The sequence below is a fragment of the Dermacentor silvarum genome, chromosome 2 (assembly GCF_013339745.2).
Source record: "Dermacentor silvarum isolate Dsil-2018 chromosome 2, BIME_Dsil_1.4, whole genome shotgun sequence".
NCBI lineage: Eukaryota > Metazoa > Arthropoda > Arachnida > Ixodida > Ixodidae > Dermacentor > Dermacentor silvarum.
In genome coordinates this window covers 162216179-162239118 of record NC_051155.1, presented here as the reverse complement: position 1 = coordinate 162239118, position 22940 = coordinate 162216179, and the positions used below count along the sequence as shown (strand labels likewise).

General features: G+C 48.7%; 1 protein-coding gene across 14 annotated transcripts in view; it reads right to left on the bottom strand.

Annotated features, from left to right (window-relative positions):
- LOC119441987 (phospholipid-transporting ATPase ID) overlaps nt 1-22940 on the bottom strand; it is a 161489-nt gene that overhangs the window by 90488 nt on the left and 48061 nt on the right. For 13 of the 14 annotated variants that reach the window (XM_049661776.1, XM_037706671.2, XM_049661778.1 and 10 more), the window contains one exon: nt 9226-9328. In XM_049661776.1, coding sequence (XP_049517733.1) covers nt 9226-9285 — 60 coding nt within the window. In that variant the 5' untranslated portion in view covers nt 9286-9328. Of the gene's footprint in view, nt 1-9225; nt 9329-9487; nt 9680-22940 lie in introns of those variants that run through there. The other variant, XM_049661787.1, reaches the window with a different exon arrangement.

Below are 22940 nucleotides of genomic sequence, written 5' to 3'. Positions count from 1 at the left end.
GTGAACCGCTATTACTTTCGTGCGTAAAATATTATGGGAAATAATGCACGGAAGCAAGAAAGGCCACGCACCATAACTGCGCATTAATCAGCATTTTAGCAATGTGCCAGCAGCCACAATTTCGGCAATATGCACTGCGAAGAAGCCATCTTCGCACGAGTCAACGGCCGGGACCTCTTTCGCCCTCTGTTCGACGCTGCTCTATATACACAGTGAACACCATTTAAGTAACGCAGTGGTCGTCGCAACCGAATCGACTGCATACAGTGGCTACTGACTAGGAATCGCCTCATTAACTATTTATTTCTCACCGGAATGGCAGCGAAAACACAGATGTTTACCTGTTGTTTCTGTTTAACAAGTGCGGTGTTTTTTTTTTTTTTTTTAACCACACAAGTGACCCGCAGGTTGCCTTTGGATGCGTAATTTTCCGCTTGGCATTCATTGCTGCAACAATGCACGCACGGCGACGGCAACATTTGTTGCCATATACAAACAAAAAGTTAAATGCACACGGTGAAAGGTATCCGACCACATTAGTTTGCGTCTGGAAAATAAACGCTTTAGTTACAATTTAACGGCTGTGCTATTGGTCACCCGGTCCGCTTAAGTCCTCGCCGGTTGTCCTCAGTAACTTCTCAGCGCATCTTCTGCGTTCATCTACTTTATTTCACGGATCAAACATTTAGTTTTTATGTATTTTACAGTGAAGCTGTTAAGGGCTAGGTTCCCCAGGATCGTGTCCGCGTGTAGAAAAACTATCATCATCAGTATTGCTTTGGCTCCATGTGCGTGGCGGTTTCCCACCAGTTGTGCATTAGCATAGGTGTCAAAACGGATGACAGATGGCCCACTGTTATACCCCTCGCTACCGGCGATGCCTCATTCACAAGTGTCGCGATACTCGGCGGCGGCGCACGTCCCACCAATCGGTGTACCCTTTTGTCTCGTGAGGTAGAGATCGCGCTAGCACTGTTATCAGCAGTTGCCCTTCGGACTCGCTATGGGACGGACGCTCGTTTAACCACATCTTCCAGGAGCTTGACGTCAGAATCCTGATGATGCCGTGCAGTATGCCGCGGCTATGAACGCTGTGGCTCATACGCTAGTCTATGACGATGGGACGGACTACGCGCAGCAAACACACTACTTGGCCATCGCGCCGGGCGAGAACAAGACGCCGGTGTGCTTGCTCTTTGACGAACATGCCGAAGACGGTCAATATAGTCAATATTAATAATATATAAATTCACTATACCAATATTCCCTAGTAGCAGACCCATCATAGTCACAGCTTCGCTGGCTTCCATCTCCACAGTAGTGGAAGAGCTCTGAATTTTCTTGTTGCATTTGTCTCGTTGAACTGCTTCCGTATCGTTGAAACAAGAAATAAACATGAAATAACAAAAGTGATTGAAATACCGTGACCTGACTAAAGAAAGAAAGAAAGAAAGAAAGAAAGAAAGAAAGAAAGAAAGAAAGAAAGAAAGAAAGAAAGAAAGAAAGAAATACTTTGATGGGCCCATACTTCGTTCCCTTGTGGCGCGTTCCTAGGTCGGTGGAGACCGTCGATAACCACGAACTTCTAGCCGCACGGCAGCTCAAACTTTTCAGACCTTACGCCCGCAGCAGCGAAAGAAACAAGAAGCTCGGTAAATGCGAGACACGGGGCAGCGGCGAAGGAGGCGTGGCTGTCCCCGAGATGAAACGGCCACGAGAATTCGATTCCTCCTGCATACGCGACTACCGGCCGATCGAACCGGTGTCCACTCCACCGGGCAACACGTGCTGCTCAGTGGCGAAGTTTAAGGGACACTAAAGAGCAACAGTAAATCAATAATCACCTCAGAATACTTATGTTCATATTTCAACATGATTATACCTTTACCGTTCGCGCACGTCTTGCTAATGTATCTGTATAACATATGTACCGACCCCTCGTGTAATACCTGTTGTATTAGTGTTCTTTAAGGTAATATAATGAAATGAAATACCGCGAAATTTAATGTTTAAGTGGAACACCGGGGACGCTGCCTACACATATTTCGTTTAAACGGAGGGGAGCTTGTGAGCTTCTATAAAATACGTTAATATACGCTATCCATTCAGGCTAACGGTCCAAATATTCATGTAAATGTTTCTCCTGTTTTTAACGAAAAACGCCCATTAAATTCATTGATTGATTGACTTGATTGACAGTAATCATTCCTCATCCATAAGCTCGAATCATCCACAAGCGCGTACCTGAAGAAGCGAAGAGGGAAAGCGCAAATTAAGTGCCACGAACACCGCGATGGGACACGAATACGACGCCGACGCGGCAGAAAGACACGTAAATGCAAATTGCCTCGAGAAGCGATAATATCAAACGACGACAGTAATCCCTTGTGCTCCTTGGCTAATTTCCTTCCAGTCTATAAGTGCAGACTTTACGCACACGCAAAGACAAAATCGAGCTGTATCAATAAATTACCTTTCTAGATTGGCTACGTTTTACTGCTATAATAGAGACAAAGACCGAACTTCGCAAGTTCCCCGCAAGTTCCGCGAACTCTTGCTGCGTAATAAGACCCCCCCCCCCCCCCCCCCCCAAAAAAAAAAAAACCTGAAATTTGTGACGTCACAATGATGTAACAGCGACGAACTTTCGGTGCGAAATTCAGGCAATAAAAGTTTGGTCCTCAGTCTCGTACTGCGAAATTAACGAAAATATAGCTTTGAATGAATACTTCGTGTTTCATGTAACGACTATAAGGCTGAACGTCTTTCACTTACTTATGTGGTTTGCCTTTAGGTTTGAATTATATATGCGAGTTGAAGTTTGAATGTAGTTTTACGTAAATATTTCGTGTCTGTGACCTTCATTATTTGCATTTCTGTGCGAAAAGGGGTAGCCGGCGCCAATTAAAGGCGCCGACATCTACTAAACATTGTATATGCATATTTATATAAAAAAAGAAAAACGGAAGTTTCGACTAACTTAGCGTTCCTCTTTTAGTGATACTTTAAAGCCTGCCGGAGGGAACAATAAGGAAAAGAAAGAACCTTCTCGAAAAGAGTAAAATAAAACGTGGCCGCAGGGTCCACACTAATGAGCCCGCCTTTCATTGGTGCCGCCCTTCTAAAGAAACTGCGCCAGAACGGTGGATAAGCGTCGACCTACATCCCGCTCAGGCACGAAGGCAGCTCAAGGGCATAACGGCGGTCTAGGTTGGTTCTTATTACCTGGTACAGTCGACCGCAAAAGTTTACGGAGCGCGGGATCGGAGACGACGTTGAATGTCCCAGCAATTTCTGACTGTAGCTGCTGAAACCGTGCAACATCATGTTGTTTGCGTATACGAGTAAAGGCTGCAAATCGGAGTATCAGGCTGCTTTCCGAGGCTACGCAGATTTCGATTTATTCCTTCAGATATTGTAGTGCGTAAACTTATGCGCCCGAATGTACGTTACGAACATGACAAAACCTCTATCTTCCTTTTCTGTGTAAAGGGACACAAAAAATATTAAGTCAAGCTAGATTGAAAGATTAGGCTTCTGTAATAACGAATTCACCATGTGAAGCGAGAAAGGAGCTTTTGTAAGGGAGAAAAAAAAAGGAAGAAAATGAAAACAAAATTGCAATGTCACCACCTATTAGGACTATTGTACCTCTCATGTAACGTCAGCACTGGCAGATTCATATAGAGCGTCGGAGAGGCAGGTCACGTGGGAATTACGAAATCTCGCCTGTTTTAGTGCGAACGATTCAAATTCAGAAGCAGCAGCGAGATTCTTCGGTGGCAACTTTCTATAGGCAACAAAGTCGTATATTAGTACAGAGAAAACGATGATGAGAAGGGAGGTCACGCAATCTCCCCGTGTGACACGTCACATGAGAGTTACGATAGTCCACAACAGGTGGCGCCAGTCATATTTCTTTATTTTTCGTCATTTTCTCGCTGACAATGACATTTTCTCGCTACAAATGACGAATTTCTTATTACAAAAGCCTAATCTTTCAACCTGGCTTGACTTAACATTTTCCTTTAGTGTCCTGTTAAAGAGAAAAAAAAACACAATTTGAGATGTATTAGTAAATAACCCTACTACATACAAAAGAAAGAAAGAAAGAAAGAAAAATGAAGCCGGCCTTCATTTTCTCTACTAATAACCTATTACCTCGAAATTAAGGAGAGCTCGAGCTTTAGAAGATACTTTATCAGTCTGTAAACCGATTTAAAGATGCTCTTTAGTGTCCCGTAATGCACATTCGGGTTAAGTACGACGGTGACTATACTTGAACGGGTCGGAGGGAAAAAGTAAATATTAAAAAATTCGGCAGAACCCATCTCACGATGAATGTCGACGGCAATGCGTTTTGCATTCAATCAATATAACGACACAACGTATTCCCACCGTGGAAACGAGCTATGTACTGTATAGCGGGACTCCTCTTTCGCGCTCCCATAAGAACACTCGGCGCCATCTAGCGCGGCCGCCGCGAAGCGTGCGCGTGGCCTCCGAAATGCAGGGCGCGCCGGTGCGCGCGAACGCTGAGAATTGTTCCCTCGCTTGCCGAACAACCAGTGACACACACTCGGTTACCGAAGTTGGCGAGAGGTTCACTGAAGAGGGGGCACATGCCTAGAGCATTCATGGCTCAGATGGCTAAAGCGTTGGCGTGAAAGCCGTTCATTGAAAAGCGGCGCACACCCAGTGCATTAATGGCCCAGCCTGCTAAAGCGTCGGCTTGCTGTCTTTGAGGAAACCGTGTGACGTGGTTTCCGATTCCACCCAGCATCGGATAAATTTAAAGAATTTTTTTTGTCATGTCATTGTAGAGTGGCACACACCTTCTGGACACATACCCAATAAGCCATGTTGGCATCAAACAGGTTCATTGAAGACCAGCACAAACCGACTGGCACATATATCCAGTGCTCCATATGTCGACGTGAAAACGGCCCGTTGAAGAGCGGCACACATGTGCATATTGCCACCTACTCAGTGGCTCAAGTTGGTCCGACGGCTGGTTTCAAACCCTGGTCCCTCAGCACAGCCAGCCTGATGCTCTAACCATGAACTACACAGTGACTCCCCGGTTGGCGGGAAAATGGCTAGATGCATACATTAGACCCCGGAAAGTGTGCTAAGTACCCTAAGAATGCGAACGCATTAAAATACCTATAAATGTGTGCATGAAACGCTGCAGCGGGGCGTGAGCTATTGAGCCCGCTTTCATTGGAACCGCCCCTTGAAATAAACTGCACCAAGAAAGCGGGGAAACGTCTCGTTCTATATGGGTCGCGGAAAAAGCCGCAGCGGCAGCGTCTGTCCAACGAGTATAATAACGGCCGTGTCGTCCGCCTCCCGGCTAAGCAGCACGCAACTGGAAGAGAAATAAAAACCTAAAAACACAATCCTTGGTAGATGGCCAAGCGACACGGGACTACAAGAAAAAACCGCAATACAGATAGCAACTCTGTCCAAGTTGGAGCAACCATGCTCCATTGGGCCACGCTGAAACAACCCCAAAGGGAGTACGCATCTCAAGGGAATAGATATAATAGAGAACAACAGCTCTGATAGAAAATTGCCCTGTATAAGGAAAGATATCTAGATATAAAGGGGCCAGCTCTGAGGGCAGCATCTCGAAAATAATCAGGAATCCAAAGGGAACAGCGTTACAAGCTTGCCTCGACAACCTATACAAATGCGCAGCCCCCATTTTCGCGTTTCATTTACGATAAACCTTCTAAATGGAAGTTAAATATGGTACAGTACGGTTTTGATTCCTTCCCCTGCCTTTTTTTTTCTTTTATTGCAGTCTTGAGCGAAGCGAGTTTCACGCACAACATTGTAGGTACGCAAGTACGCGAAGACGTGCACCTTTACTTAAGGTTAACAAGGTACGAATGCAAACACAGCAACACGTTTTAAAGGGTCTTTTTATAAATGTATAAATGTTCTAAACGGAACGCAAAAGGAAGAACCGTAAGAGGAGGGACGCTTTAGAGCTAGGCCCCAGGGGAACAGCCCCTTTGAAGTGAACGAATAGGAAGAACGGCGATTAGAATGTCATTAAAACAAACAGGGCTAAAGCGGCAAGTTATTTCCGGAAAAGAGCTACAAGTACCAAAAGCCGCATCTGTAAGTACAATGGTCGTTGTCCAGAAGGAGCGGCGAAGCGCGTGGTGCCATTCCCGAAGAAAAAAGAAATAGCACCTTGAGTCACGAATTACGACCGCCTATCACTGAATTTCAGTATTGGTTTTTCAATGCTAAAGCATTATATGCCCCATTACGCGATAATCCGGCGTCATAGTCGGCGGCTTAACCGAATGACGGTACCAAAAATGGCCGACGACGAAAAGAGTAAAAACACGTCAAAAAATTGGAGGACGCTTAAGCTGGTCTGCAGCTTAAGCAACCGCACTGGTTAGCGGGAAACACTGGCGGCGAACGCTATGCACGAAGGCGAGCTTTCTGGTAGAAACGCGGCCTCTTGCGTGGGGCGATCCCGGAGATATTGCACAGCCACGCAAAAAAAAATTGCATAATTTTCAGGTTTCCGTTTTTGTTTCGTACTTTTAATATTTCAGTCTGAGAAGATTTAACATAAAATGCATTCGCTGTGGGTGCTGTGTTTCATGATATTTGTTTGTGGATTGTCATTCTCAAAATTCCGAGGAATAGCTTCGCCAAGAATACAAGACAAGGTATGAGCAACATTGTTGGTAGAATGGTGTGGCAATATAACCCGCATATACCGCACGTCATATAAGAAGGTGTGGCATATACATGTACCTAAAAAACTTGGGGGACGCTTAAGGTTCGCCTTTAAGAGTAGAACGCGATAGCGTTATCGGGCCCGTTCGCATCGCATCGTTCGCATACGGCAAGTAGGTTTCATTCACTGCAACGCCGAACGTGGGAAAGCCAGCTTACAAACACCAAGCTTACACCGATCCCCTTAAAGTCGGCTTCACTTTTAAACTGGAATGCATTGCTGGAAAGACGTTTCTCCAGGGGCAATATAAGTGGTCTTAATATTAAAATGTGAAGGCCCTAGCACCCTTTTTTCACTATTTTATTAATTGTTTGCTATTGCCCCGACGCGCGCAGGTCTGGTAGAAATGTTTGAGTTTCCTCGTACTTTCAAATTACAATTACACGCCGAATGGTAAAGTCGTACTTTACCATTTTTCTGACGGATTTCACTGTGAGAAATTCAATTTTTGTTCACCAATACCTTGCACCACGTGGAGGGCCTGCGCGGTCGATGTGGTTGGATGATTTTCTCCGCCACCTCGATCACACGCCGGTTGCCGGCGCCGGATTTTCTGCGACACGGGGTCCTTAATGCTATCGCGTTTGGGGGGGTATCGAAACCGGGCCACCGGGCCGCGAGACGAGCACACTTCCCCGACGCCACGGCGGCTCCACGGTTCTGTGGTGTGCCGGGTGCGTGCGTCATTGCACACATATAACGGTGCAGATTGAACGCCGCTGAGCGGCCCTTCGAGTTATGAACTCCTCGCGTGCAAGCGATCGTGTTGAGACGCTTGGTGCGTTTTGGAAAATTAAATTGTGGGGTTTTACGTGCCAAAACCACGACCTGATTGTGCGGTACGCCTAGTGGGGGGGGGGGGGGGGCATCGGATTAATTTGGACCACCTGGGATTCTTTAACGTTCACCTAAATTTAAATACACGGGTGTTTTCGCATTTCGCCCCCATCTTGGCGCGTTTTGATTAGGCCTTACCGAGGCGCAGTTAGAACGCAGGCGAGAGCTTGCGTGGACAAGGAACGCGCGGGAAAAAGAAAAAAAAAAGCCATTTCACCAAAGGGACTATAATGCTTTCGCATTCCCACACCTAAGTTATCTTAAGTGTCTCTGCTAAATTTTTCTTTTGAGAACATCGTGCGGATGTTTATCTTATTGGCTCGTAGCATGAACATTCAGGCCAGTTCTGGCCACTCGTCATAATTATAAACATAAATATTAATAATAATAATAAATTCCGGACACTGAGATCTCATAAACGGTTCGTCTTTAGCAAACCAAAATGAAATATTCGTTACAAAAATATGCACCAGTTATTGTTAACGCACTTAAACACACACACACACACACACACACACACACACACACACACACACACACACACACACACACACACACACACACACACACGCACGCACGCACGCACGCACAGCACGCACGCACAGCACGCACGCACGCACGCACGCACACACACACACGCACGCACGCACGCACGCACACACACACACACGCACGCACGCACGCACACATGCCCACAAAACAGAAAAAACAAATACCACGAAAATGCCCCTGTTAGCGCAGCTGGTAACAAAATTACTTCAAATTTCACGCGTCACACAACGGTAATCAAGATTCTTCGCACCAGCGTGACATAGATGGCGATATTTTCCATTTGGAAAAGTTGGCGCTTCCATTCAGCGCTAGCGTTCGCATTTTCCTTCTCGATGTCGTTGCCGGAAAAATAGGTTGCGTCTCCGCGCGGTGAAAACTGTGACTGTAGGACGCAAAGCATATTTGCGCATTTTTAGGAACCAGATACATGTGCCCAGGTATACAGTGCAAATACGCTCAACTTCGCCAATTCTGTGCACTGCTGCGAAAACTACCGCTCCTGTCAGCCAATCATTAAACGAAGGCCGGCTGCGCGCTCCAAGAAGGAACGAGGGCGCGCCCGTCGTGCGCTGCTAATCCTTCCGCGAAGCTTGCATTCAACTGGACGTCGCACGGAGGGGCCACCAGAGGCTGGAGCGCCCCAAGGAGGGTCTTCGCATACATCACCCCCAACCCACAGACTAGTCCAGGTTTCAGCTCTAGTGTCCCCGTTTCGTGTCCTGAAGGCGCCGCCGAAGTGGCACGATGTTTACACTTAGCACTAGCGCAAATCGCACTTCCCTACTGGGCCGAAACGGTCGTGGCAAGCAATTGGCCACCAACCATCGAACCACCGGCAAGCTGATTTAACGACCTCGTTATGCCGTAAATAAAGCTGTTTCTCTCTCCATCTTCACCGCAATACGTTGTTCATGCTTCACCGCATTACACTTATGTATATCGGCGGAGTCATTACGAAACGCACGTAAGACGCTTGTTTCGGACGGTGTTTTCGCCGCAGTGCACGGGGTTGGTGAGGTGAAGTACAGACAAGGGGCGAACGAGAGTTCGGGTACGGTGCTCACCTTGGCGGACCTCCCGAGCCCAGCACGCAAAGCCCATGACTGGCCGCTGTCCTCAGCCATGCAAGGGCACACCGGCGGCTGCTCGCATGCGCCGCCGCTCAACCTGCGACAAGAAAAAGACAACACGAGGCTTGCTTTACACCAATTACACCAAAAGCGGGTCGATTCAGAAGTCGAGCTGACTTCATGCATCCCCGACCGCGGTTAGGTACATGCATCTTGCCAAGCAGGTTGGCCGAACTCGACGCTCACTAGGGCTGACCCGTTAGCGTTTGCACGAACTGGACGACCATATTTCGGTCGGCGGTGCGGCGAAGTCTCGTTTTTTCCATTCGTGAGTCGGTGGCCACGTGGGCGTTTGCCGCCGTGTCGCGCACACCAGACGGTGTTTAACGTCACGGCGTGCGCCAATGTATCCTCAGAAAGCCGGCGAGCACTCGAGGATCGTAGTAGCTTTAAGCCAGAACGCTACAAAGCACCGTTTACGCAGAAATGTCACGGAGGAAGCAGGAACTTCATACCCCCGAGCCTAAGCGATTTGGCGAACTCGTAATCGGGAGCGAAAACATCTAGCCCACATTACAGCTGCCGCTTGAACATTCGCGTTACGCACTCGTAACCGTCCTTGGAGCTTTCTTTTTCTCTTTTTGTAGAGCAACAGCTTGTGTTTAAACCCCCTCGCTGAGCCGATCTGGCGAGGAACCCAACCAGTTAGCCACGTCAAACCCAGGGAAACCCAGGGGACGGAACGTAGGCAAGGAAGGCTTCGTGGGGATATATATACCAGGACGGTTGGGTCGAGCTGAAAATCATCGAGGTCCTTTTATTTCGCTCTCTCACGTTTATAGCAGTCGTGGAGAACTGACACTCGAACGCACGTTAACGCACACACAGCTCGTTACAGCAGTTATCGCATACTTCCCCCGGCGATATCCTTTTGCAAATCCGTTGCAAACCGCGAACAAACGGCGAGATGACCCAGCGGAGCGCATATCGCGGTAAAGGGACTCTCGGGCGTGGTACGACGCATGGCCAGCGTTCGAATACCGCTCGAAGGCTTTCGCTTTGGCCGCTTGTTTCTCCCGTTTCTGCAATGCGCACCCGCTGTCCTTTTTACAGGCGGTGCTGTCTATCAAGAGTCACACGTGTGCAGCGCACCCGGTCAGAAACCGCGCGGTGCTCGCTTCGTATATATACACACATAGAAGGGACAAAAGCTTCAAAAAAGAAAAACTTGATCTTGTTTCACTCAACGGGATTTTCACGGTCGTAAAAAGGCCAGTTAAAAGACAAAACTGTCTTCGGGAAGCTCGGAGTGCAAAGAGCCAGAGCGGGCGAACCACTTTCTCGAAACGCGCGCAGCTCAAGTTTCGACCGCGAGTAGATCGTGATCCGCTGCCATAAGCAAGTATATATAGATATATATCGAATCCGCGCGTCTCTTATTTTTTTTATCCGCCTCCACCCCCTCCCCCTTTTCATAGCTCCCTCCGCGAGGCGGTTTTGCGAAAGAACCAGTGCGCCGCCGCTAACGTAGGACGTGCCAGACGGCTCGGCTCTTCTTGGAACGGACTCCACGCGATTCCGCAACGTTCTCGGCACAGACCGCGCTCGGCGAGCGGGGACAGACGCGGGCAGCGCTGTAATATATGCATGTTCTCCTGGCAGCTCCCGTGGGTCGCATAGCTGACAACAGTGCAGTGAGCCTCGAAAAGCGTGCGTCAGCAGGTGTATCACAAAATGGCAGATCGCGCCCCTCAGAAAAATTTGAGTTCTGCGCTTTCGATCCCTTCTGCAGATGTAGTATAGTGCACGGAAACATCTATCTATCTATCTATCTATCTATCTATCTATCTATCTATCTATCTATCTATCTATCTATCTATCTATCTATCTATCTATCTATCTATCTATCTATCTATCTATCTATCTATCTATCTATCTATCTATCTATCTATCTATCTATCTATCTATCTATCTATCTATCTATCTGTTGCTGTCTGTCTGTTATTATAGTAAATGTGATTAAGACATTTTACAAGCATGTTGATTTAACTTAATACGGTATATTTCGTTGATAGAACGATAAGACTTCACGTTACAAAGCAACGTCTGGTCCACGATAGGTGGTGCAACGGAAGGGGCCCGGATAAATGTTTCGCCATAATGGAGTTCATTAACATATAACCCGGCGGGATCTCAGTTCGCATAGCGTTTCTGGCATTTGGCCCCCAACGAAATGCGGCCGCCACGACCGGGATTAGCAGACTTCGCACAGATATTATGTCATACAGTGTGGCAACCGTGGCACTGGCATGGCAAGCGGCCTCGCCGGGGCATGAACTTTTGGCGTGTACGGCTGGAGGCCTGCCCACGGGCAAATGAGTTGCCCGGCCAGCGGCAGTTGCAGCGTTCGGTCAGGACACTGCAAAGCTGCTGCCGTTCGCTCCTCTATCTGGTGTCCCTCTGAGAGTGTCAGCTGGCTGGCTGGCTCGAGAACCACGGACCCGAGCCTCCATTATGGCGCACAACGTGGGGCCCCTAACTGCACTGCAGAATTATCATGTGACCCTATAGGATAAAATGGAAAAAAATATATATAGGTTTCCCGAAATTAATGAATGCATTTCACGTAAAAAAAAGATTAATTTGACAGCGTTCCCTCGATACCCTTTTATGGCAATGAGGAGAATATTTTAGACATGGTTGTTTAAACAACGAAACAAAAACCGGAGTTTGTGTGGTTCTTTTTGTGTTAGCGCGTGCGCATGAAGTTTCCTTCAGTGTAGGTTTTTTCAAATAAATTCAGTCGGAAATTACAACATCTATCCTGTCCTTCTCGTCATGCAGTAACACTGCATGAGTATAGCCTCTCAACGACAGTAGAGACGTTAGTAACTCGTAGCCCTCCCAAAAAAAAAAAAAAAAAAAAAACGTGGCTGTTGTATACGACTACCTTTTCCAAAAAGACTAAATAAATTGTTGCCGAAAAAAATATAGAAATTGCGGGAAAAGAACAAGAACGCTACTGAAGCACTCGTCTACCGCAGACACACGTAAAATGGTCCGTTGCATGGGAAACGTCACTGCTTGTAGCGTAAAAGGTGTAACTGCGACTCAGCAAAGCTTCCAAAGCGCTCACCGACGATTACGATACTCCCTAATGCGAAATTTGGGTGCAGCTGCATGTGTGCTTTCATTTCGCGATATATTGGCTGGCGCGGACAATCTGCCTCGTGCGGCACGTTGCAAGCAGAGTTAAGTGTAGCGCGACGGCCTCGCTAATCAGGCGATCGCGTGAGGAAGCGCGTGGGTGACGCGTGGGCGCGATTCACAGCAGCCGCCGCAGACAACCTCCGCTCATGCAGCGCTTTGTTTCGATACAAACGCTACTCTGGCGCCATCTCGTAGCCATCACCGCAAAGCCCCTCGTGTGCGGCACTACGCTTTTCTTCTCACGCTTTAGCCACACCCTCCTCTGCTTTCCTCTTCATGGTTCCGCTGCACCCTGCTCCCCACGCTCTCGTCGCTGCGTTCGCTCTCATCTTTGGTTGTGCTCGGTTGCGCCGACGCTCGCTGCAGAAACGGGCCCCTACGAGATGCGCTCTCAAACACTAAATGACAGAGTGCAAGCAGAAATCACAGGTTGTCATGCAGGCATCCACCGCGAAGCGGCAAATAAGATTTGTATTAGCCATTTCATTTCTGCATTTTTTTCGAAAACATTTCTCATTGCCACGCTTCTGATCATTAACGATCCTTTGTTTAGCAGACCGAGAACACTAACTAGGCTTAAAGAGTCAGTTGACGCGAAATATCTGCTTAGCTTTCAGTAATCGAATGTATGGAAAAGTTCATTTTCAAGTACGAATCGAATATCACACACCTACTATTCGTATTCGAAACTTCGAACATCCCTATACTCTGTATATATACTTCTGTGCGATGCACATACTGTCGTCTTCATCTGCTATAGAGTGCTGTCTGTTGCGGCTTCCGAAATAGGTGCAGACACCACTCGGTGTGGTGTAGTGTGGGTGTGTGTGTGGCGCTAAAAACTCCGCTGCTATTATGGCTGAGGGAGAGGGAGATTAGAGGTGAGAGCGCTCGCTGAATGGTTCTCGCCACGCTCGCCAATTGGCCCATATGCAAACGCCTCCGTCAGGACTGACGTCACTCTCGAACAGCAGACGCCCACATCGGAGACGGGAAATGACAGCGGTGCCCGAGGAGGAGAGTTGAGGGTCGCGCTCGAGCAATGCCACCTTCTAGAGGGCGCTGGTTCGAGGCGCGCGTGCTCTCGCGCGAGAACCTTGTGGCGTCCGAAGGTTTAGATGCTGTGGTCAATGGTGGCGCCGTGTCGCGTTTCTCGGCCACTTGGATTAAGGAGCGCGTTTGTCGCCGCAGTAAGCTGCGCATCTCTTGTCGAGGGGCGCCGTTTCGTCCTGCGTGATTTTAGAGCGAATGGAGAAGCAAACGAGCGGAGAAGGAAGCGCAGGTGCGCAGCCGTTGTCATGACATTTTAGATTAGAGTGGCCGCCCAAGCGTTGGGAGACGCAAACCGCCAGGCGTACATAAGAAAGCAAAGCGCGCGCGAAAGAGCGCGAAAAGCTGCCAATGGAGTTTGCGTCCTCCAACTCTTGGGGGTGGCTTGGAAACGTTATTCTAAAGCTACCTACGGTCGTCACACCGCAGTCGTCGTCGCGGTGTCACGCCATCTACCTAAACATGTCTACTATAATTTGTGCCACCATCATCAAACACCGTCATCGAGGTCAGTAGTATACTTCGGAAGTAACGCTATAGATAATTTCTGCGGTCCGCAGAACCTATTCGCTTACTTTGACAATCACCTTCGATGGTTTCACACTCACCGTGGTGGAGTAGTGTCTATGGCGTTGCGCTATACTAAGCACGACGTCGCGGGATCGAATCCCGGCCGCGGTGGCCACATTTCGATGGGGGTGATGCTAAGGATAAGGAGGTGGCCAGCTGACGACACGATAACGACGTCAGCGTCGTCAGCGTAACGGAGAGGCGTGAACACAGCAAAACCAGTTTCGAGTTTCTAACCGCTGACGCAGTAATGGGATGGGAAAGAAAGTATAACTTCATCGCGCAAGGGGGTTGACAAAGCTGCTGCTTGCAAAGAGAAGACGGCGGGCGCTGCGAGCCAGCCCCTCTATACAAAGGGCACGGACATATAGCGCTCTGTAGATTGCCTTATCGTTGTTATCGCTCAACGATTCGCGTCGCGCTGTTTGCATAACGGGCGCCTTTTAATGAAGGTCGTGCATGACTCGTGTGCCAAAGTATTACCCAGACAGCTCCATGGCGAGCTGCCATCGTCCGTTGACACGCAGACGACAGGGGGTCGGAGTTCCGTCAACGCGGCGAGCTTCATTAGGGCGGACAGTGCACCGTTCGGCGCCGTCAATACAGCAATCGATACTAATGAGAGACGCGGCCGCGACAGTTGGCCGCATATACCACGGCGTCGATATATCTGCTGCCGCCACCGGCAGTGTGCTATATAGTTCTCTTCGTGCGTGGGGCAAACGGACGGTGGCCGGCCGCGGTTCAGTTGTCGAGGGCCGTGCGCAAAGACGGTGCACGGTGGAGAAACACACGCATACGTCACGCCTGTCGGTGAGCGGCGAGGATGACGCCAGCGCGGCTTCACGAATTTCACGGCATTTTTCTTTCGGCGTTCGATGCAACGACACCCTCAATTTCGATGAAATCACAATAAGTTGAGAGCAAGAAAAAAAATTTAAACAAAAGCCTTTGCTGATGTCCGACAGCGAACAACACACTTCGGTAGTAGGTTAAATATTGTTCTGTTCGCGAACGCACTCTAACACTTCTCTTTTTTGAAAAATAAATAAAAATAAAATAATGAAAGTGTGCGATGACGTTAAGACTTGCTGTGAAATAACGCTGTCAGAACATTCAGCGGCCTCTGAGTAAACATGTTCCATTTATTTAGCTCTCACTTTCTGTTTTATATATATATATATATATATATATATATATATATATATATATATATATATATATATATATATATAAAGACAAGAACGAAATACTGGTGGCGGCACCAACTCGACATTTCCTCATCGTGAAGCCATAAATTTTGATAAAGTCTGCTTGGAGGTACTTAGCGATCTTTATCACTAGACGAAACGAATACGTTACATTTAAAAGTAAGCGGAGAGACAACTTGAAACATTTAGCAACTCTCGCGGTTCAGAAATAAACGCGGGTCGAAATACGCGCTGCGAAATCCGCGACCTCATTTTGACGTCATAGGAAGTTAAAGAAAAAATCAGCGCGGCTTTCATTTTTTTCGTGACAGAGAAATTCACATAAGGCTTTCCAAGAATAACACACTAATGCAAACCGATTCAGTGTTTCTATTTACCGGCCCTTCGAGGGAAAAGAAATCGGAACGACAGTGCTAGAAGCGTGAAGCGCAGTGCAAGCCCGCCGGCTCAGCACCGCTGGCGCCCCACGGCGGTGGCATCACGACTTGAAAGCGCGGAGGTTCGTGGCCTCTGTGATCGAAGACGCGGGCGCGTCGCGCAATTTCGGAGGCCACGCCCGGGTGCTCGGGTTCCGAAGAGGCGGAGATCGCACAATGCTCGGCGCAGCGCCGTTAGTACGAGACGCACGCGTGCCTCCTCTTCTTTCCAGACACTAAAAAAGAAAAAAAGAAACAAGAAAAGCGAGTCGACGGCGGCGGCGCCGCTGTCAAAACAAACAGCGCGCACGCTCTTCCACTCCACGCGAGCAGGCCTCCCCGGCGCGCTGCACTCAAGTGGCCCACGCAAGTCGACGCTACGGTCGACGCCACGCGAGCAAGCAGCGAGGAACAGAGAGAGAGAGAGATAAGGAAAGGGGCCTTTTAGCGATTGAACGGCCGGGCGCGCAAAACACCGCGGGCGCCCCGTTTCGTAGAAGAGGGGGGGGGGGGGGCGGAACCCTTTCGCTCCTTCTCTTCGGCGAAGCCAAGAAGGCCTGGCTGCGGCTCGAGTGTCTCCGTCCGCACGAAACCTATCGAACCGCAAGGGGAGTATCGAAGAAAGAAAGCACGCCTGGCGGCGGCACCGTCTTCGGCAGCCTTTAGGTATTGGGCTCCGCCGCCTGTCGCCAGTTGGCATTCGAATGAGACGCAAGAGTATTGCGTGAGCAATAACTATTGCTGAACGCTGGGCGAATTGTGTACTGGCATTACTGTGCATGTCGTGTGTCGTCTTCCTTAGAGCGCTGTGACGATGTTTCCGTATTACAAGAGTCCCGGCGGCGACGCTTTTACGAACGTAAACCTTTTAAGGTCGTGCCAGGCACCAACGGCATAGTTCCGTTTGCAACTCTTGAATGTTGTCGAAGTGAACAGTTAAATTAACTTCGTTTCTTCGCTATTAGGAGCGGAAACTAATAAAAAGGAAGAAGGAAATCCAAAGCTGCTAAAGGTGTTTCATCCAGTTTTAGTGTCGTGAGTGACAGACAGCTTCAACATGGATTGTCAGCAGAGGAAGTCGTCAGCATAGAAAGCTTTGTTTGTACTCAGCCAGGATTCGATTATGTGTTCGCGATGGGTTGCGAAGTACCGTTGTCGTTACTGTATGGTGGAGCCGGTCGTATCGCCGTTGTTTATCAATGCGACAGCACTATACGGCTCATGAGGCGGAAGATCCGGCGTTGGCGTGACCACGTCCAAAAGGTCCAATAAGTGAGCCAATCGCGTTGATGACGTCAATGATGACGCCCCAGTTGACGACGTCAATTGAGGCAAAGTTAATCAATGTAGGTTTAATTAGGATAGAGTTCATTACGGCACTCGGACCCACGACCATTGGTGAGAGTCGAACCCTCGACCCTTTGGTGGACGCAATGCTTTCGCATTCATCCACGTGGCATAACTAAGTGCCCCACGATTTTTTTTTTTTTCGCAGGTCTCGCTGCGTTTGAATTCTTTTCAACACCGCAGCGCCGCCTTCCAGTTCCAGCTCACCCATAAACCAGAGAATGCGCAGCACGCAAGTTCTGCTTCAGGAAATTAGGAAAGCGCTGCCTTGTTCCTCCACGTACCTTGACGCTCCTATAAAGCTCATCCTTAGTGCCATCTTAGGCCTTAGCGATAACAACTAAACAAATGACAGGAAGTCTGCTGAGTCTATCAGAATTCAACGTGGTGACAGGAAGAACTTCAAGATCTCAAAGAAAGAAAGCAAGACGGAACGAAAGAAAGAAACAAAGAAACGTCGGACAGCGCTTGTTCAGGATTTGACAATAAGTAGTTAAGCACTACTCGGGAGGTAATCCACCAGCTATATATACGACTTGCCCTATGTACCCTAGACTGCTAAAATTGTGACTGTCAGTATATGCGAGTCTCCATGAAAAAAAAAAAAAAAAAAGAAACAAAGAAACGAAAAGAAAGAAGCTTGAGCAAAGGCTCAAGGGACGAATTGCTCGTTTCGCACAGCGGAGGACAGCCTCTTGCGGCCGGCCTCTATTGTTATTGCGAAATCGTCGAAACTACATTGCGGAAGCGCCCACTCTCTCTCTCTCTTTTTTTTTTCTTCCGGCAAGTTTTACCACAGTAGACTTGCACGGCTATTAGCGCCGAAATCTCGCGCACAGAGATTTCATTTGGCGCCACTGTCCTTTTTGTTTTTCGTTCTCCTTATGTCTAACGTGATATACGTTCAACTACGACACTCTCCATCCTGCTTCCCAAGTAGGCAACGATTTAACGACCCGCTATACCGAATACAGCAGATGGCGCATCGCAAGGGACCTATAACGCAGTTCGCCCAACCGGCCCGTCGAGCGCAACACTTCGAGTACCGTCGTGTATATATATATGCGACATGGTAATAATTCTGCTCCTTCGGGACAAGCGAAATATACATAGAAGCGCGTAGAACGAGATAATACCGATGTCGAATGACGCAAGCCGCAGTAAAAAAACATGGAGGCAGGGGGTACGCAGGTCGGGGCTCGATTTAAGAAGGAAAGAAAGAAAGACAATGAACACGAAGCATATATAAGCGTTGGGGAAAAAAATGGCCCCCTTTATTAGTTTTGCTTATACGAGGCACGCGTGAAGGAAACCGACATCACTGGCATCACCCCATCAAGCCGTGTAGGGGCACTTGATGCTTAAAGAGACGGGCATTCGCTTCGATTCGCTCAACCAACTACTGCTGCATAAATCAAAAGCGGCGTGCCACCGCGGTCATATAAACGAAGACAACTGACAACAAAGAAGGTCACGTATTTTTGCAATGTCTAAACGCGACCGCAATCCCGTATATACCGTAGCTGAGAAATCCGGAGATGTACACATTTCGGTAATTTAAGAACTCTGAAATATACTCACAGCTCTTGATCAAGCGCGCAAAGAAAAAATATATACATATATAATAAATAAAATAAAAGGAAGTCACTGAAGTGTGAACACAGCTCCATATATATGAATCAAACCTCTCACGATTCGAAACGAGATTTATAGTGGGCTTCCGAGTTCATAATCCACTCATTAACACTTTGGCCGGCAGCTAATCCGCTCTCGCATGCACCGTTCGGTCTTCAGCTCCACGAACCGCAGCGGCAAATCCCCGCGCGCACGCGAAGAGCGCAACACAACATCGCGCTGAAAGCGCGCTATTTATCCGAGTGTTGCGCCGCGCATCGTCGAAAAGGGGCGCGCCGGATAAACCACTGGAAACCGTCAACACTGCCACAACCGAAACACGCAGAAGTAGAGAGAAAGATACACCGAGCACTACACAAAAACAGCTCGCTGACCAAGAGCGCGCGCGCACACACACAAACACACACTCACTCACGCACGGGAGCGTGGCGGACCCGTAAAGGAACCGCAGAGCTGACCTGAATGAAAGATTAAAACCCCCGTGGTTCACCCCCGTCTCGTCCTCTCCGCTACTGCGGCAAGCTCGAGCGCGTTTGTGTGTGTGTGGCACACGCATTAGAACCCGGACGCGCTCGGGCGCGCGGTCATTAGTCCGGCGACTGCGAGCACTGGACGAAGATACGCACGCACATCGGCCACTCGCGACTCAGACTCCGAGTGCAGTGCGAGTGTTTGTGGTGCTACATATACACGTGCTCTCCTCCTCCGCTGGCAGCGCGTGAAACGGGGGCATGACCCGTCCCACACCTTGCGTCCCGAGAATTAAGAGAAGCAAGCCCTCCCCTTGGTGGTCGGACGAGTGCGCCGTCGACGCTGCAACAGTAGCCTGTTCCGAGAGCGCGCGTGCATGGTTGCGATCTCTTCCCTTTTGTTTTAGAGGCGTCCGCGAGCGGCGAGTTTTACCGCTACGGCGTGTTAGAGAACAATTACCATGCCGGTCCGTCTCTCGCACGTAAGGAGATGGCGGTGGGAAAGAGAGAGACGGTTTCCCGGGAACCGGCACGCTATTTCAGGAGCCGCTCTTGCCGAGCCGCGCGGCTATGTGAAACGGAACGCGTTCTTTTTTCGGCGAGCACGGTTGGTGGTGGGAGAAGGTCGGTGGTGAATGGAACGGCAGCTCGATACGCTTTTCGTTGCGAGGAAGCTGCTGAAGCGATGACCCATTAAGCTCTAATCGCGGCCACCGATAACTTAACCTTTCGCCGATATGGCTGGCACCACGCGATGCCGGGGCCACATTGCTGAAGCGACGGGAGAGATGAGAGTGCCCGGATTTCCCCCGTTAACTGTCTATACCTTAACTGTCACCGTTATGTAGGGGCGGGCTTCCAAAGAAAATATCGACGGATCTCTTATCGTTCCTGCGCACGCTTTACCACTTTTTTTTTTTTGCTCTACCTATCCGCACACGTGAAACAGTGACAAGCTTCACCACATAACAGCAAAGCGTAGAGGCGAAGCACCGAATTTTTTTTCGAGATACTCGAAGGACACATTTTACTCGCATTCGGCTAAGCATAATCATAAAGATGACACTGGGCGAATAACCTACCGTCAGGCTCGGCCGCATTGGCACCAAGAAAAAAAAAGAAATAAGAGAAACGCAGACGCCTCGAAAGCATGCAAACTGGCTAGTCACGCGACATCGTGACAGTTCTATATATATATATATGCCGACGCTATGCACGTCACGGCAGTGCCGTGACGCCCTATATCTCAGCGCGCGACGCGCTCAATCACGTGGCTCGAGGTCTGCACTGCCAGATATGGGCCCGCCGATTCGGCGCAGGAAGACTTCCACCGGCGAACGCGTCTCCGGACCGGAAGTGAGATGGAGCAAGCGTCCCTAGACTGCACGAACGAACGCGTGTGTGCGCCGTGCGGCGCGCAGCCGACGTGTACGAGTCACTGTCGATCTCGGCAGAGACTAAAAAGGCTTGGACAAAAACTTGTGCCGGCAACGCCCTCTACCTTTATCAGGCAAGTTACGCGGCCTGCCGCTTCTTCCTTTCCATCGTCGCTATAAGCGGCGTTTTGCTCCGCGATGTGGAAAGGACACGAACACGCGCTGACGTTTCTGAGCGCGACATACCCCGAAGTAGCAGTAACTAAGTTTGAAATTCGCAACCCTTCAAAATAACGGTTCCATACGGACGCGTCCCGGTTGACGCTAATAACCCGCTTTCGAAGCAGGTAAGGTGGCTTTCCTGCGTTGCCTGGTCGCACGGGCTAAGCCATGAAATCCGCCTTGAAATGGTCGTAATCGCTGGACCTGGAGCTGCGACAACGTCAGTGAACTCGCTAGCTACTTTGGGAGATAGGGCCGAGAGCACGTGCAGGAACTTAGCGTGCTGGGCAGTGATGCGTCGCACCCGCCGCGGTGGCTCAGTCAGCTAAGGAGTTGCGTTGCTGAGCGCGAGGTCGCGGGATCGAATCCTGGCCGCGGCGGCCGCATTTCGATGGTGGCGAAATGCAAAAAACGTCCGTGTGCTTGCGTTGTAGTGCACGTTGAAGAATCCCAGGTGGTCAAAATTAATCCGGAGCCCTCCACTACGGCGTGCCTCATAATCAGAACTGGTTTTGGCACGTAAAACCTCTTAAAGAAGAAGTGATGCGTCGCATACGTATACAGGGTGATCACTTCGAAGTTTTATGAAATTTTTAAAAATCGCCTGTGGCAGATATCATATTCTTTGTCCTTGAGCTGTATTATTAGTATAGGCGGACATTATTAGCACGAGAAATCGAAACAGATATTCAACTAATTAACAAAACCCTACAAATTAACTTTATTAATTACTTTAGGGCACATATTGCAATTGACGAATTGTAGCTAGTGAGCTAGCAAGACGCATCCACTTGAAATAAATTTCCAGGATCACACCAGTTTCGAGATATTATTTCCCAAAGTGTGGGACGAAATACATGGGCGTTCCAGTTACTTTTGTGCTTCAATGTATAAAACAGCATTTTTGTAAAAAAGTAAGTGGAACAACAGTGGATTTTTACGGCGAGTTTGATGGCGCATATCTCGAAACTGATGTCATTCTGGAAATTCATTCCAATTGGATACGCCTTGCAAGCTCACCGGCTACAATTGGTAAACAGCAATACGTTTGCCGTAAAGTACTCATTTAGGTAGTTAATTAGTGATTTTTGTTAATTATATTTAAATATAACTTTCGAGTTCTCGCGCAAGTAATCTAGCTCAAGGACTAGAATCATGTTATTTGCAACAGGCTATCTTTAAAAAGTCCGTAAAACATTAAAATGATCACCCCGTAGAGTAGAATAGAACGGCAGGCCTCTTGTCTTTTATAAGGGGACCTGTCCTTGCCTTCCGTATTGGAACGACTGACGACGCTGTTTGTGATCTGACTGTGGTCGCGAGGAGAACCATGAATGCGCTTTGTTGTGACTTCTCCGTACGCAGTGAAGATAGTCTCGATCGCTTGCACTGATAACAGACCGCATTGTGAGAACTTCGGAATAACGACCTCGTGAGCTGCCGCAGCAGAGGCCTACGAAGGCAACGCTACGATCCTTACGGACCCACAAACCTGCACCAGCGACTTCAGCACTGACTACAGTGTTGACAGTTACCCTGCATGTGATGTGAACGCTGGCGATCGTGTGTTGGTGCTCTCTGTCGCTCTCTCTATTTATTTCCTTCTTATCGTCCGACTTCTCCTCCCCCCCAGTGTACGGGTAGCAAACAATATTTCTCGTTCTTGATAACCTCCCTGCCTTTGTGCTCTCCTTCGTCTCTATATAGTTATGCTTTTGAGGCTTTTGCCGGCTATTTGTCCGCCTGAGCAACGCCTCATAGCGTGCGTTGTTCGATAAAACTAACTTATGCTAATGCATGCAGTCATGGTACTGAAGCGCATAGACACACAGAAACCGAGACAGCAGAAGCGCTTACTAAAACTTGCTCATTCGAAGCGCGGAAAATACTATATTCACAGATAGCCAAAGCAGGCAGAAAAAAAAAATAAAAAGCATAACATGGCAGGAATCGATCAGGCGCCGTCAAGATATGAAATATTGCAGTCTAATATGCATTGATGGGCAGCTCGCGCACCTATGTCACGGTTCTCCTTAAGAGTAAAGAAAAAAAAAGGAGGGGGCTTTAGCGATTTTCATAGTTCTCGTATCTGTTGCCCCAGCTGTCCACCTTTTTGTAAAATTCATAAGCAATTCGAATGGAGGGCGTCATCGTTCAGACGATGCAGCTACGGACATGTTATCGGGTCATTCGGCTGGAAGT